At 36.0% G+C, this 16,516-nt stretch overlaps 2 protein-coding genes across 5 annotated transcripts; one reads left to right on the forward strand and one right to left on the reverse strand.

Moving 5' to 3' along the window:
* Positions 1 to 1,543: 1,543 nt before the first annotated feature.
* Positions 1,544 to 11,703, reverse strand: LOC128214332 (PR domain zinc finger protein 10-like). Of its 4 annotated transcripts, none has more exons than XM_052920754.1 (7): positions 11,676 to 11,703; positions 10,099 to 10,158; positions 9,409 to 9,558; positions 7,294 to 8,078; positions 6,712 to 6,864; positions 5,221 to 5,317; positions 1,544 to 4,410 (listed from the first exon to the last, which is right to left on the reverse strand). In XM_052920754.1, the coding sequence occupies exons 2-7, from the start codon at positions 10,118 to 10,120 to the stop codon at positions 1,892 to 1,894; spliced, it is 3,726 nt and encodes a 1,241-aa protein (XP_052776714.1). In that variant the 5' UTR covers positions 10,121 to 10,158; positions 11,676 to 11,703; the 3' UTR covers positions 1,544 to 1,891. The 4 variants fall into 4 exon arrangements, with proteins under 4 accessions (XP_052776714.1, XP_052776713.1, XP_052776711.1 ...); XM_052920753.1 differs by lacking the exon at positions 11,676 to 11,703 and adding an exon at positions 11,023 to 11,086; XM_052920751.1 differs by lacking the exon at positions 11,676 to 11,703 and adding an exon at positions 11,247 to 11,324 and having other exon boundaries at positions 1,545 to 4,410.
* Positions 11,357 to 15,832, forward strand: LOC128214333 (uncharacterized). Its single transcript, XM_052920755.1, has 3 exons — positions 11,357 to 11,513; positions 13,875 to 13,970; positions 14,559 to 15,832. Exons 1-3 carry the CDS (start codon positions 11,409 to 11,411, stop codon positions 14,697 to 14,699), a joined length of 342 nt encoding a protein of 113 aa, XP_052776715.1. The 5' UTR covers positions 11,357 to 11,408; the 3' UTR covers positions 14,700 to 15,832.
* The last annotated feature ends 684 nt before the right edge of the window (positions 15,833 to 16,516 follow it).

Consider the following 16,516-nt stretch of genomic DNA (forward strand, 5'->3'; position numbering starts at 1 on the left):
ACAGTTTGCACGCTTTGAATCCAAATTGCAATCGTCGGTTTGGTATAGTTGCCCTAAACTGAACTCATGGTGAGAGATTACATTTCATAACGAAACTCGAGGTAAATATTTGTGCAAGTTGTATCATGACAAGATTCGCCTACGTGATTGATCATCTTGTTTATAATATACGAGTATTAAGAAGAACATAAATAGATTTAGGTAAACTTGATTATGAAACCGAAACTGGTATCACTGATACCGACTGTGATTAAAATAAGTTACTGATTAAAAACGAAGAGGATGGGGAGAACAAAGTCAATAAAGACAACCAATAGAATCGCGAGATAATTCTTTTCTTCACTTGTTTGGTATTTGACTACATGTATTTCCATAACCTTAGAACCACTTTTTGTCCAAAGAAAAAAACCCATACATTCTCAACATACATAGTTTCATGCACTTAACTTTATGACCAAGTGCGGTATTTTCAATATTTTCGTTTCAACAGCCACTCTATTTTGTCCAACAAAATATAATAAATGGCGTGCTTAATCTCTTTATTGCCACACACTAAGTTTCATGAAACTACCAGATACAGCAGGATCCATTGTTGTTCCGACAGACAATAACATATCCACACCATGTGCTGGCATAGCAACCACATTTTTTGCGAACATATTTTAGTTGACGAGAAAACTTGCACAGTTATCTTAATTTCTCTTTTACATACAAAGTTGCAAGAGCGTACCTGCTACACTTTTCAAGATAGGCCATGATCCAGTTAGAGTGATATTTTCAGCTTTCTGTGCAGCCATAGCAACTATGTATTTGTCCAACTAACTGAATAAAATGGCGTGCACAATCGCCATATTGCCCTCTAACCACATATGTCTAATGCGAAAAGCTTTCCCACTTCTTGAGATATCGAACGATAATTTTTTTCCAGTTAAACAGAGGGTCAACTCCGGTGAGACCTGTAAGGGTCCAAGTACTTTGTACCTCTAACTGGCTTTCATAGCAGTAAGCAATTGAAGGCTCTAATAGGCGGTTGCCGTCCGATGGCAGAAAGCAGTTTTAGGCTTTAATAGGCGGTAGCCTTCCGATGGCAAAGCAATTATAGGCTTCAATAGGCGGTAGCCTTCCGATGGCTGTAAGCAATAACAGGCTTTAATAGGCGGTAGCCATCCGATGGCAGTTAGAAATTAAAGGATTTAATAGGCGGTAGCCGTCCAATGGCACTAAGCAATTATTCTTTTTTATCATATGTTTGTCCGTATAGAAATGTTATGGCAATTCAGCTTGTTCCTACAATTTCTATCTTATTTTTAAGAAAATGCACATTTTTATGGAAACCAGCACCAAAGATATGAAATAATCATTTGATAAACACATACTATTTTTTTAAAGAAACATGTCAGCAAAGAAATACAGTGGTTGTTTGCTTTTTAAATCTGACTGTCATTATAAATTATTCTGTATTTAATCAAGGTACATGTAACTGTTCACCATACAAGTACAATACTTTAAACTCTTCTAATCATATACAACAACACAACAAGATAGATAGATATAGTGTTCTTCTACATATATATATTTACATATGAAAAAGAACAGACAAAAACAGGTTTTTCTTTACAATTTGTATGGCATATCGTTTTACTAAAACATCATAAATAATTGCTGAATTAATTCATTAATAAATGTACGCAGCATAAACTGCATCAAATAACAGTAACATTTAAGTATATAATTATGAAAATGTATAAGTTAAAAGTATTTGAAAAAAATAAACAGGTTTTTGAAATAATAAGTAAAATGGTTTAAAGTCCAATTAATATTGAACACGAGTTTGTCATCAACTGACAATACAATATAAAATAAATTATTTCAGCACTAACAACATGGACTTCTATTGTTGTTGATATGTAACTTGCTGTAGAGGTGTCCCGCTTTGTGCCAGACTGACCACTGTCTTTAGATCCTGAGCGGTCAAAACTGCCCCATGGGGGTGGGAAATAGTTACCATTCCTTTTGGTAGATCAACCTGGTTAATGCTTAAAGTACCTTTAGAGAAATCGGTCTGATTCAAATTGATAGTTCCTTTCACAAGATCTGCTTGATTAATGTTAATGACATTTGCTGCGCTGGCTTGTGCAGTGTTACCAGATCCAGTAGGAATAAACTGTCCCTGTGAAACTTCAACATTTACAGCCTGTAGCTGCTGCATAGGAAAGGAGTATGTATTGGAGTTATTAGTGGGAAGGTTTTCCAAGAACCGTATTGTCTCCATGTATCCAAGCAAGTTTGAAAATTGAGAAATAGGAGCAGATTTGGCTTCAACGAGGGAAGCTCTAGTCTGATCAAGGCCGGATGACACACTTATTTGATACTCGGGTGGTTGCTGCATTGTTACCACATGACTTGTGTGAGAGATTTCAGGCATCTCTATTTTACTTGCTGGCAGAAGAGTTTGGATGTGTTGAGTTTGTTGATGGGATTGGGGCACATGGGTGATGTGCTGAATGGTTGGCTGTTGAAGAGTCTGTGTGGGCTGGGTGGGCGTGGCCGCCTGCTGCTGGTGGTTTTGGTGTAGGGATTGGGGGTTGGCTGAAGTGATGTACATGTTACCCTGTAGAGACTGGGTGAAGTGTTTATAGTCCATGTTTGGGGACAGCTGGATCTGACGGACAATTGTTTGTTCAGGCTGCTGTGTACTTACCACATAGCCTTCATCATTGATCTTGTACTGAAGAGGAAGACTTGTTTGAACCGTTTGCATACCGGCAGAAGCAGGTACTGCATGAATAGGAGTGATCTGTAATTGCTGATGCTGTTGTTGGTGCTGTTGTTGGTGCTGCTGTTGCTGCTGCTGCTGTTGTTCTTGAGCACTAGCTGCAGCTTGAGCTGCTGCCTCATAAAATGTTGCTGGTATTTGACCTTGTAGTTGGCTTACAGCATACTGGAGATTTTGTATCAACGCAGGGGTTATTGCATTGCTGGAAATTTGAGCAGCAGGCAAAACTCCATTAACTAGCTGGTCAGTCAGATCCTCTTGAGGAAGTCCAGTTATTGACATCTGAAGTGGAACCATTGTGGGTTCAACATTTGCAGCAAAAACTTGACGCTCTTTACGTTTACTTGGTGAAGAATTGCTACTTTCACCGGTGCTTCGCCTTTGTCTACCTGTTGGACTTGTGGAATCTTTGTCGTTTGTGTGCGATGTCCGCAAATGCCTAGTCAGGTGATCCTTTCGGCCAAACCTTTGAGGACAGTGTTGGCATAAGAAATCTTTACGCTTAGTGTGAGTAATCATGTGTCGCTTGACATCTTTAAGGGTGAAAAATTTCTTCCCACACTCTTGACAGGAGTGTGTTTTCTCTGTGGTATTCTTTGCTGCCCGTGCACCTGTATGTACTTTCAAGTGAAAGAGAAGCTGTTCTTTATTCTCAAATTTCTTTTCACAAATACCACAACTTAATGTTTCTCCCCGTTCTGCTCTGTGAATAGCCATATGAGTTCTATAAGAAAAAACGTAGCAGTATTTTTTATCGCACAACTCGCAAGTCCACATTCGTTTATTCGGATCATGGGTTACCATGTGGTTTTTAAGGTGATCTTTACGATTGAAACTTTTATCACAGTAAGGGCATTTATGATGTCTAGGACTTGTGTGTATGAGTCTATGTCTTTCCAACTTGAACTTTGACAAGAATCCCCTGCCACATAAAACAATCTCACAAATAAATGGTTTTACACCAGTATGTTCATACACATGAACATGGAAAGCTGCCTCAGCGTTAAACTGTGCCGGACAATGAGGACATGACATTGGACTTTTTGTAAGCTTAGGACCTCGTTTTTTTTTCTCTTTTTCATCAACCACGAGGCTCTTTTCATATGCAGGATCTTCGTTATCATCATCATCATCATCATCATCTTCTACACCATGATATGAATCCATATCAATTCCATTATCTTCAACATCATCATAAGCATTAACAAACACTTCCTCATGGTTTTGTTGTGATATTAATTCCGGCTGCGAAGGTTTAACCGTCTCATGAATCTCAATCCTAGATGGATAAACTATAGGTTTTTCTTCCTTCCTTTTTTGAGTTTTTCTCTCTTTTTCACTTTGTAGGACAAGAGGCTTCACTCTTGGTCTACCTCTCCCACGTTTAGGAGTCTGAGTTATCATTTTCTGAGCACTTGAATTTTCTATGTCAGCTGTTTTCAATTGTTTAACATCCTGCTGAGATTCTTTTGCACGAGATTTCTCAAGTTTTGCTCGCCATGTTTTTGTTGGTTTGACGTACTTCCGAGGGCGACCCTTTCTACGTGTCTTTGTTTTGCCAATACAGAAGTGATTTTCCATGTCACTGGGGTCATTAAATCTGACCTCACACTGCAAGCAGTGAAGAGGCTTTCCTAAAAAGACAAATTGTAGCATATTATAAAATAAAAGTACAAGGCTTCAAGCTCAATTGAAGTCATTCTAACTCTTAATGTTCCACATAATAAAACAACACCAACAACTACTAAGTAGTCAAACACTAATTCTTGAGTAATTGGTGTTAAAAGGACATTTCTTCAAAGAAATCATTAAATGAAGGTGTCATAAGCCCTACATTAAATAGTGCTTATTTTCTGGTTTTAGCTAGGTTTTAAAAATGACAGGATGCTGCAGAAGAGGGGTGCCAAGGGGGGTAAAGGCACATTGCAGCAGGATGTGAAGAGCTTAATTTCAGCATATGTTAAGAATTTTGTTTATTGAAAGTAAGATTAGGTTTTTATTGCCAAATATATAATGTAAAATTTGTAACTACCGGTGTATGTGTATACAATCAAATAAGTTTTAATCAAAACAAAATAATTACAACTTTAATCAAAACAAAATAATTACAATTTTAAATATTTAATTATATGACGGCAGAAGGGTGCATTTGCTGTCTCCATGAGGACAAAAGGGTGCTACCAAAAAAGGACAGGGTGCAGGACCCTTTTTTATTTATCTATTTATAATAGATTTGCTCACTCATAAATGCAATACACTTATTGTCGTATAAGGCAGATTCAGTTACTCATTTTATCTTCAGAAGTGTCCTATTACAGATGTAAGAAAAAATTGGTGTTTGTCCTAGCGAAACAGCTTCATACATCTGTAAGAGGGCACTTTTGAAGAAGAACTCGTACTGTATCTATTACGGTACTTTAAGCTCGTATCTGCATACAGCTCACCTGATCTCACATCCTCTGACTGCAGCATACCCTTTCCAATGGACGTGGCATAGTCCTTCGAGTACCATACTCTCAGCTCTGTATTTGGAGATATAGGCTGGGGAACAAAATTATATATTTATTATGTATTACATTTACATATAAAGTCTCTAAACAGTTTATGAGATTTTGGTTGTTTAACCCTTACTGCTGTGTGTGTATGTGTGTGTGTGTGTGTGTGTGTGTGTGTGTGTGTTAGAATTAAAAAACTTCATTTTAACAATACATGTATCACCAACAAAAGAATGCAATGTAAATAAAGCATACTAGTTAAAAATTGAATATCTGGCCTGTTGAAAGAGCTTTTGACACAGACATAAAGCTGTACCATACAATTGCAACATATAATACCATGGATTTGTTTATTATGACACAGCATTTAGTTATGTTCAACTAGGTGTTATTTATAAATTGGAGCTGCACTTCTAAATTTATCATGTACACAAGATACAGCCTGGACATGGTTTATTCAAGACCAACACACAGTCCGACATGCACATACACAGAACCTGCAACACTGAATCTTAATGGCAAGTTTTTGACATTCTCATAATGCATACGTGTAAAAATACAGCCGGGAAAAAAACAGTTCAGAACATTCCATTTACAGCACTCATTTTGACATTTAACATCTAAATGTGACCTTGACCTTTGAGGTACAGACCTGGGTCTTGTGTGACATGCCAACTCATCATGGTGAACCTTTATGGTAAGTTTTTCCATAATCTCATAGTGTTTGATTCATTTCAAATAAAAGAAAACAATGCTGTGAGTAATGTTTACCAGCAACACTGATGGAGGTGGAGAAGGTAAATATGCTTAAATATAGCTCTAGTGTCATGAGTAGATCAAACCTCCTTATACCCGGTATTGATGGATTTATTCATCCTAGGAATGTTAACTTTTAAATAAGATGTTTCTTCAGCCATTCATTATAATGTACTTGGTTAGCTTTGGCTCAGGTTTGAGTGTCAAAAAAAAAGATTGTTACTTTAAATAGCCAATGCTATATCAACAATGTTTAACAAACATAAATTTATATAACAAGCTGTTATTTAACAGATAGGTGTACGATGATGAGATAAAATTGGAAACCATTAAATATTGCGAACAATTTTCTACTTAACATAGCAGAGTCCAAAGAGAGCAAAATTAATGCTTTGTTATTTTTCCATTGACCACAAGTAATATTCATTCAAAACCACATGGATATACCTCAAGCTGATAGAGACAAAGATCAGTTTATAAATATAATTTTATTTTAGCTAGATTACAGAGATCTGCTATTAAATAATGAATGAAGTCCTTTTCCCAAGTTATATTTTTGAAAGGCCAAGATAATGTCTTCCTGGTAAAGGTCAAACTAACCACCTCTTGAATGACAGGCAGCCACCTATACATCATTGCACCTATAAGCAACCTTTAACAGAAATTTCTTTTAACAATACTGACCTTTAGGGATACATAGAAGATGTGTCCATCCTCTTGGTAAGCTAGGAGGTTCTGTTCCCGGAGTACGCTAGCAGGCTGCACAAAGATCATCCAGTTAGAATTCTCCTCATCTTCTCTGTCCAATACCTCTGTATACCCATCATCTGTCAACACCTGAAATAAATATTTTCCAGTTAGTATTCTCCTTATCTTCTCTGTCGAATACATCTGTGTATCAATTATCTGTCAACACCTGAAAACAAGTTCATCAAGTTTAAATTCTCCTCATTTTCAGTGTCCAATACTTATGTGTACCAATTATCTGTCAACACCTCTATACCAGGGCAACAATGTAACTATGGAAGCGAGTGGTACAAGGCTTTCTATATCTTTTTAGACCTTAAACATGTAATAGTCCATTATAACTAAAGTATATATATATATATAAGACCTAATATTTAGCAATCAAAACAAAGTGAATTCTTTGAAACTTTGACATGTTGATATTTGTCACTGCCGAATGCTTGATAACCAAATAATCAAACAGGTACCTATGTATTGAGTTCAATATTAAGTTTATAGATTTTATAATTAAAATCTAACCTTGAATTCAAAGGTCATGTCCAATGCCTGACTCTCATCTGTCTCATTTTCTGATTGGTTGTCTGTGCTGTCACTCACATTCAGGTGGGCAGAATCAGCTACCCCTGTACTCTCAGCTGATTGGATATCAATCTGCAAAGCATGCTGGGATGATATTGATTGGTCTGCAGCCCCCATTGGCGTCATCTGATTGGCTGAGCTCAAATCAGAAATGTGCAAATTATGATGTATTGCCGCTATTTCATTAGGTCCAAGTCCTTGCATGTGTTCAAGTGTTGAAGTCAACTGATCATGAATGATTGGTAAGTTGTGAGATCCATTCTGATAATTGATTCCAGGCAAATCTTGAAGATTCTGTGGCAGATGACTATAACTGTTGTGATTACCATGAATGGGAGTAGATTGGAGAGGAGCAAATCCTAGAATACCGGCATCTACTCTCTGATTGATACTTTCTCTTGTAATGGACATAAGCTGCTCTTGAATGCTTGAAATGGCCAAATCTGCAGCCCTTGTCGATGACATCATCTTTGACTGGGGCTGTTGAGATTTGATGTGGGAGATAATTGGTGAAGTAGATTCATTGTTCATCTCCGAACTCTCGTTAGCACTTGTATGAGAAGAACCTGAAGTTTCCATAGCCTTCTGCATTGCATGTTTCTTCTTCCAAACTGTTGTTGCTTCATCTGCAGGGCTGGCTACCTTTGTTTTTGAAATAACAGGGGCATCCAGGGGACCAAACAGTGACCGTACAGGTACTGTTTTCTTGGCAAACACACCCTGCCCTGGAAAATAAAGGATACTGGTAAATTGATAAACATGTTCTTTATTTTATAACACATGTTTTAGGAAGAAAATAGTAGGTATCATAAACAAAGAGATGTTAAAACAAACAGAACAATGTGTCATACATATAATATTTACACCTTAACTTCCATTCCTTAAATGAACTGCCTTTCCACAATTGTGGTTATCATCCGATGAACGCAACATCTTCGGATATGTTCAGATCCCGAATCATTGCATACAAAGAAAAAAAATTATTGTGTCACCAGATCCCATAAACAATAAATCAACATTTAAGAGAGTGTAAGTTTATGATATGTTGAATGTATTGTTGCCGTTAGTGTTTCAATTTAAAGTTTAAAAGTGATTTCAAGTGGTTGATTATTTCCCACGATATTGTGATGTCATTTGATAAACTGTTTCCAGTTACGGACGGATCATTCTATTTACAGAATGGGTGAGAAAGGTTTACTGTAAGGTTTTCTTAAATAAAATGAAGCATTTTTAACAATTTTTGAATGAAATAATGAACTATTGGTGTAAATATAAGTAATGAATTGCAGGAGTGATGTCAGGTATATGAAGGCAATTGGACTGGTCAAAGTACGCATGGAGTCTATAACTACCCCAACTGCGTTCATACCCCAATAATGACATCAATCCCGCAATCCATTCCTGAATTCACATGTACAAAGACTGAAAAAGACTTTATAAAATCTGAACTTATTTGCAGTATATTGTCTCCCACGGCTAATAAAGACATGACATTTCTTGTCTCAAATATAGAAAAATAAGGGACTTTTCTCCCTGACTACAGAAATTTGATGTATCAGTTTCAGTGTGTGTATATCACGTGTTAAATTACATCATAAATGCTACATCGGAAGGCTACATTTTGCTTCAAATGAAGACTAACTAAAGATAACTTTACTATTTCTTCACCAGTAGATAGAAGAGTTTTAGCCAGAGTTATGAAAGGGTTCTGCACCATGTACTTTTTGGAGCACACTTCTGCTTTAATGGAGACAAGCGTGGGCACCATTCTGCTTTCATAGAATTGAATGCTTAAGAAAATCAAATATTTCATAAATGTTTTTATCAAAACTTATAATATTACTATAAATACAAGTAAAGTTTTACATATTTGGCAGAAGAAGCCTCACACTGCTTCAATTAAACACAATTCCTAAAATTTCCTTTCAAATTCATAAGTTCACAGCCAGATACAATGTGCCCTTTTCTCCCTTAGCACACTGTTCCTTTTCTGCCGCACTGAGCCCTTTTTAATCCATGTTAACCCCCAAAGATAAGCATACAATGAGTACTTACGAACAACTCCATTCTCTTTGATGCTCTTCAGTGTTAGGGACTGGGGGAGCGTGAGTCTAGCCCGTGAAGGGATAATGGAGTCTTGGACCTTGTGCAAGGCCCCTAGCTTGTGGCAAAGCCCTTCATGGCTCCGTTCACAGTTATCACACCCTGTAAAAAGGGATAAAATTTAAATATTTTTAAATTGCAGAGCTACATGTACAACTAACTAAAAATAAATAGAATTCCTTGCCTGCTTAGAAGTTGAACACCAACTTTTCAGAATGGAAAATAATTTAACTATAATTAACTATGAGTGAGACTGATTGCCATATATTTCACAATTAAACTTGATTGGTAAGTTAGTTTAAACATAATCATAATTTCGTTTATTTAGAGAATTTGAGATGTATCATAAGATCGAACCCACAACATCTTGTTTGGAAGGTTGCAAGTTCAAACCTCAACTGGACCTTCAATGTTGTTACTTCTTAATTACAAGTAGCTAAGAGCTTTAGTAATAGGGTGTTAAAGTATATACTGTTGCAGAGTTATAGATGTTTATACTGTTTATTTATTTTTCTGAAATTTCTTTTACTTTAAAACATTACAGCTAATCTACTAACATAATTTTATTCATTTAATCTTATTAAAAAAGATTGATTTCATTCTGCACAATCATGATTATAATTTAACTTATGAAAGTCTTACATAAATCATCAAGTGACGCCATTTCTAGAACATCTTAATGGCAATATTTTGCAACAGGACCTGAAAATAAAGAACAAAATGTAATATATTTCAAAACAGATCAATAATAAACTAGAATTCTGGGAATCGGATGTGTTGCTTGTTGGGAGTCACCTTCACTGTGACTTACATTTACCCTATAGACCCCCCAAATCAAAAGGGGTATCTTATTATACTAACCATAATTTTTATTATACCAAGTTTAAAGACTCTAAACAAGTAATTCAAACACTACTAAGCTGAAATGAAAGTGATGACTATGACGGACAAAGTAATCTCTATATGTCTGCCATGCCTCACATGCACCATCAATTGAATTAGGAAACAAAGTATAAAACATTCTCTGACTTATATGGTAGGAGGCTTTAATTTACACATGTAGTTGGTAAGAATGCTGAAACCTCATTAGAAACCTCAGAGGACATGTTTAAGGAAAGTGTGTTGCCAGCCTGAGGATCATCCCAGGACCTCCAACTTGCAAATCAGGCACTCATAAAAATGAGTTAACCAGCACAAATACTGAACATATTCTCTGACATGTGCTATTATGAAACATAACCATATGATTTATCATTTCTGCATTATTATTTTACATTACTAAATAATCAATTTATTGAAATGCATGACATGACAAAAAAACATAAGTAATTACACTTTGTTAAATTACTTTGTAAATCAGATGATTGCAACCAGGACTAGCTATATAACATGCATGATTTCTATGGTTTTAACAAGCATGTGTTAATGTTTAGGGGAAAAGAGTGGGCCCCTAGCCAGTTTTTGTGTTTTATGACATTTTCTAAAGAAAACAAAGGGTGTCATTGAATAAATTTAGATTCCTAAGCTGAAGAGTACACAATTCCACTCTTCTGAACAAATACTAACTTCAGTCGTTCGTGCAAAAAATAAAAAGGTGAAAAATATATTTACTTGGCTACTTAGCCAATTTGGCCCCCGGATGGAGCTCCCGATCTTGACGAGGCACGCCATGGGTCGAGGTCATTTCGTGCTTCAGTAATTAGTAGCCAGTTTGGGCGCAGAGTTGCGTTACAGGGGCAAAAAATGTATCAAATAAATTATTTATTGTACAGTTTATAGTATTAACTCACACATATTATTATTAATGATGCGACAACCACAAAACCCAGTATATAAACAACATCGATACGTAGATGTCCCATCGGTAGCCATTACAATAGGTGCATTATGGGAATGGGTTATCCCCGACATTTAATGACGTCACACAGGAGTTCCTCTACCTGTCAAGCACAATGTCAACACCAGAAGGCGAAAAAATGAAATTAAGAGCCGGTGTGAAGGAGATCCAGGCTAAATTAAAAATGGGTTATGGGGAGGATAGTGACCCTTGTTATAAGGTATGTGATACATTTCATATTGATGCAAAATTGTGACATTTTGACACACATATTTCATTTTTGTCGAAGTGAAAGTAGAACTCGTTGGAAGTTGTAAAGAATGCTTGTTGTAAAATCGCATAAATTAAGTAAATATAATCGTATGGAATACTTCATAATTACTGTTTGTTAAGTTCAGGTATATGGAATGTTGCAATGAGTATCATGATTCCCATTCGGCCACTTAGACCACTAACACATTTACTAAGGTTGGGTATAAAATACTGGCCAGACCAACGGAAATCTCCGTACCTGTGCGGAAATTGTTAGGAAGTCGTCGGAATTTCTTCTTGGTATAAAAGACTGGCCGGACCAGACCATTTCCATACAAAGTTACAATTACCCATCATCTGTTTTATAGGTATTTTATTTATAAACATCACATAACAGCTATTACATAACATAACATACATAATAAATAAGCTACATGTATATAATTCTTGATAATGTCTGGATAGACACCGTATGAACAATGTATTCAATAAAACGAAACCCATACAGACGGATGGTTCAATGAAAGATATATTATAAAGGTTGATATTCTCGGAATAATATAAAATACACACTTATTTTGCGAAACATAATTTTTGATGATTGTCAATTCCAATTATTATAAAAGATATACATAATAATGTAATTTCAAATTATATGCTTACAAAATGTACTTTAAGTATATAGTTATACTAATAATATACTTATCCCCCCATTCATTGGGAGACATTTTTTCCGTGTCCGTCAGTCCTTCCGTGCGTAACACTTCGCTTCCGCTCAATAACTATAGAACGCTCCCTTGGTATGTAGGTTATTCATGACTAGTAGATGACCAATATTGATTCTAAGATAAGTATGTTAAAGGTTAAGGTCGCGGTGATCTCAGGTGAAAAACGATGGTTTCCACTCAATGACTTAAAATCTTTTCCACACAGGAACTGTATACTTCGTTTTCTAGTTGGTCATGACTAGTAGATGATAAGAAGATGATTTTGAGATCATTAGGTCAAAGGTCAAGGTCACGGTGACCTTGAGGTGAAGAAACGGTTTCTGCTCAATAACTAAAGAACGCTTCCGCCCAGGAACTCCATACTTGGTATGCAAGTTGACCATTATTAGTCGATGACCCTTATTGATTTTGAGGTCAGTAGGTCAAGGTCACAAAGGCCTTCAGGTGAAAAACGATTTATGATCACTGATCTTATGCAGTATATTGACAATATTGAATACGGGTGAATATGCCAAGCTTCAAGGATACTGTTGGTTCGTCTCCAGTTCCAAAGTACAAATTTCAAGTCCATCATTGATAATTTTTCAGCTACGTTCAAACAATGGAGAGATTCAAGTGCATTTTCAAAAAGCAATTTCTAGTTAAAAATCAATTGAAAATGTATTACTTCAATACAGCGTTTTAATAAACTTTCTATACTTGAAGGTAGATGAGTACCGCAGACTTCAGTGATATATTTATATAATATATAAATTATTATATGTGAACATATATGTACCTCATCTTGTAATGTATCACAGATTTTATGAAGATGCAAATTTTGTGCAAATCAAATCGTTGATAGTGCCATGAGGACATTTTGTCGGTAACTTTTGGAATTGCATTGAGAGTTGTTTAACAAAAACAGAAAATGTAGAGGATAAATGTTTTTTTCAGTGTAAGATCGCAATATATTTCACCGAGTCAGCACCAAAAGTTACAGTTCACGAGTGGCGTAGGTTTCACATGTAATCACACATAGGTTTCATATCTCAGACACTACTTAATGAATTGCATTGACACTTTAAACAACGGTTCTCAAACGATCAAACAGTCTTCAATTATCAAGTAAGATAACTCTTCTTGCAATACTTAAACTTAAAAGCGGCGGAGTAGTCGAGCGCGCTGACTCCGTGTCAGCTTTTGCTCTGTTTATTACATGCCTAAACAGGATATAAAATGACATTTATTCTTAGTTTAATTGTATGCAAACGTAACGTCATTCTGAAATGACGTTGTTGAAATTGTGTCCCAGTCCTGTGCGCTCTAGAGTATGATTTTGACGTTAGCACGGGCTAAAATTTCAAAACAGTAAGACATCAGTTTGATTTTACTGAAAGATATCTATAAACCACCGGAAATCATATAAAAGAAATTATTGACCTACTGATTAGTAATACTGATTAAATCGTGAAGAAATTCGTTCGAGTTCAGGTAAACCAACAGCGAAGTTGAATTAGGATCACAAGAAAACGCTTGTCAATCGTCTTACTTTTAAATGTGTCATTTATGCCAAAGCAAAACATTATGAGGCAGAATGAAAGATTTACCTATTGTTACAGGAGGGCCGGCTGGTAATGGCGTGTAAGGCTATGGGCCAATCCAAAGACGAATGCAAGGAACTTGCCTTAAACGTGAAACGATGCAGAAAATTCTGGGTATATAGTATAATGTTTTGACAACATTTGGCTATTCAGTCGAACCTCGTTAGCTCGAAATCACAGGGACCGGCGAAATTACCTCGAGCCTCGAAAAATTCGAGCCATGTGGGAATGCTACCTTCAGTATAAAGAAATCGCCCCTTACATCCAGTTCGAGCCAACGAGGAATTCGAGCCAAGCGAGTTCGAGCCAACGGTGTTCGACTGAATTATATATTGCCACTTGTTTTGGTTGAATGTTTTGATCTCTCTTTAAAACTATTCACGTATATCATGGGATATTTATTCTGTAAAGGGAACCCTCTCTAGCGTGATACACGTATATATACTTACTTAAAAGTGACACTGTTATTCAAAATCAATACATACACATTTATAAAAAACATACATTTTGAGGGATACACTTTTAACTACTTATTGAATAATGCAGTTATTGAATATTTTTAATTATTGATAACGATATTGTAACCGTGTATTTAATATCTGAAAACGTAAACATATTAAATGATTGAGGAGTGCTAAAAGATTTAATGCTAACGTGTTATTATATTGTACTCTTATTGTATTTGTCTCCTCATTTGAACAGGTAGTCGTGAAGGCGGATCGCATGAAGAAGGGGATATCACCAGCATTTCCGAAGATACAAGACAGACCCGCAGTTATGGAAGAATATAAAGACACCCTGGAAAAAATAAGACAGAAAAAGTCAATGTGTGTCATACAATAGTTGAAACACTCATGTGATATATTTTTAGCTCACCTATGCACAAAGTGCTTAGCGCGAGCTGTTGTGATAAGGTGATTGTCCGTCATCCGTCCATCCGTCGTCAACATTTTCTTTTAAACAACTTCGCCTAAAGCACTGAGACAATTTCAATCAAACTTCACAGGAATGTTCCTTGGGTGGTCTTCTTCCATGGCTACAATACAATTTTAATATATTTTCACAGAAATGTTTCTTAAGATGACCCTATTTCAAATTCCTTCAAGCCATATTGATTCATAAACTACATGGCCGCTTGGGATGGGTCTTCTTTTCACTATATGTTTAAAGGGAAAATCTTCTCTTCACAAACCATTGACCCATTTCAACTGTTTTTACAGAAATGTCCCTATTATCATTTTTTATTATTATTTTGTTGTTTAAAAATAAGAGCTATTAACTTCAAACTTCATGACCTTATTAACAGTAACAATGTGCTCTTTTGTACCAATCTTGGCCCTCTTGTTTATTTTATTTGACTTGGTAACTTATGATGGTTGTAATGATGATTGTTGTAAAGTATCGACAAATAAGAGCGACCGACGAAGCCACAGGGTTGTCTACACCCTAGAAAAGCCATGGATTTTGCTCTAAGGTCAGCGATTTTTTAAAAAGAAATCTGTGAAAAAAGAAATTTTAAAAAGGTCAGGGAACCAGAACAAGATATGAATTCTAGTGGCTATGGATGCATTCATTTAGTATGTTTAATGCTTTATAAGTGTTTTTGTTTTTTAACAGTAGGTAACCATGACAGCTCTGTATAGTGTAAACTGTCTGTAAACATTTGCTTGCACAAGACACTAAAACACAATAACAGTAAATTTGTGGTCTGGTCGGCTGATGTAGATGAAGAGAAGGCCAAACAATTAAGGTCGTATTGGTCTGTGAAAATCAGTGAAAAATACTTGATTTTCTTTTACCTGTTTAGTGGCAACTCTTGAGGACAGCAAACGGCTTAGTACACACGAGACGTTTTACAGTCATAACTTAATGTTGAATGAAACATTATAAAGTAAGGTTCTCAGACTTATGTTGGATTCTATGTAAAACAATGATGTCTTATTACGTTTCTGTACAAAATAAAGGTTTAAAAAGCATATTTTCGTTAAGTTTACTAAGTCTCATCCATTATTACAAATCGGAATACCAGTCGAAAATAACAAATAATGATAAGCCCCCCCATACCATATATACAGAAACACACTCCGGAAGAAAGGTTTTTTTAAGAGCACAAACTATAACCTAGAGTATAAAGAGATGGGTGGTTTGACATCGGTTATGCTTGAATCCCTGCACTGTGTATACATGTAATAACCTTTCTCTACCGGCCCTAATTGTGCAGACAAATAATGCAATGCGTTTTGTCGACTGAAAGTGGCAAACTTGTTTCTGATTCTGAAACATGCAACACTATTGAATCAGGACCGCGTGTATTTGTTTGCTCTGGGTTAACGTAAAGGTCTGGGTGTTGGTTCGGCGTCATATCAGTTGTTTATTCCTGCAATGCAAATTGTATTCATCCTGATTTAGCAAGTCCATCACACAAAGGCAACGTCTTTTAAATGTCTTTCAAATACATGTTAATGTAGCATTGAAGTTTAATAAGCAAAAGCACATGCAGCATTTTATTTTCAGTCTATTACTATTAGTATTAAACATGAAATTTAAAATTGTGGAGCCACCTTATCAACTTACGTACGGTTAGCGCAGTGGTAGGCACACTTGCTTCTCACCTAGGTGACCCGGGTTCCACCCTCGGCCTGGGTGCATGTGAGTTTGGT

The sequence above is a fragment of the Mya arenaria genome, chromosome 13 (assembly GCF_026914265.1).
Source record: "Mya arenaria isolate MELC-2E11 chromosome 13, ASM2691426v1".
Classification (NCBI taxonomy): Eukaryota; Metazoa; Mollusca; class Bivalvia; order Myida; family Myidae; genus Mya; species Mya arenaria.

Coding starts and splice junctions, on each gene's coding strand:
- LOC128214332 (XM_052920754.1), bottom strand. CDS start 10,120: ATGGCGTCACTTGATGATTTAT. Junction 9,559..10,098: donor GGCGTCACTTGATGATTTAT/GTAAGACTTTCA, acceptor CCCTTTTTACAG/GGTGTGATAACTGTGAACGG. Junction 4,411..5,220: donor GTCAGAGGATGTGAGATCAG/GTGAGCTGTATG, acceptor TTGTCTTTTTAG/GAAAGCCTCTTCACTGCTTG.
- LOC128214333 (XM_052920755.1), top strand. CDS start 11,409: ATGTCAACACCAGAAGGCGAAAAAATGAAATTAAGAGCCGGTGTGAAG. Junction 11,514..13,874: donor ATAGTGACCCTTGTTATAAG/GTATGTGATACA, acceptor CTATTGTTACAG/GAGGGCCGGCTGGTAATGGC. Junction 13,971..14,558: donor AACGATGCAGAAAATTCTGG/GTATATAGTATA, acceptor TCATTTGAACAG/GTAGTCGTGAAGGCGGATCG.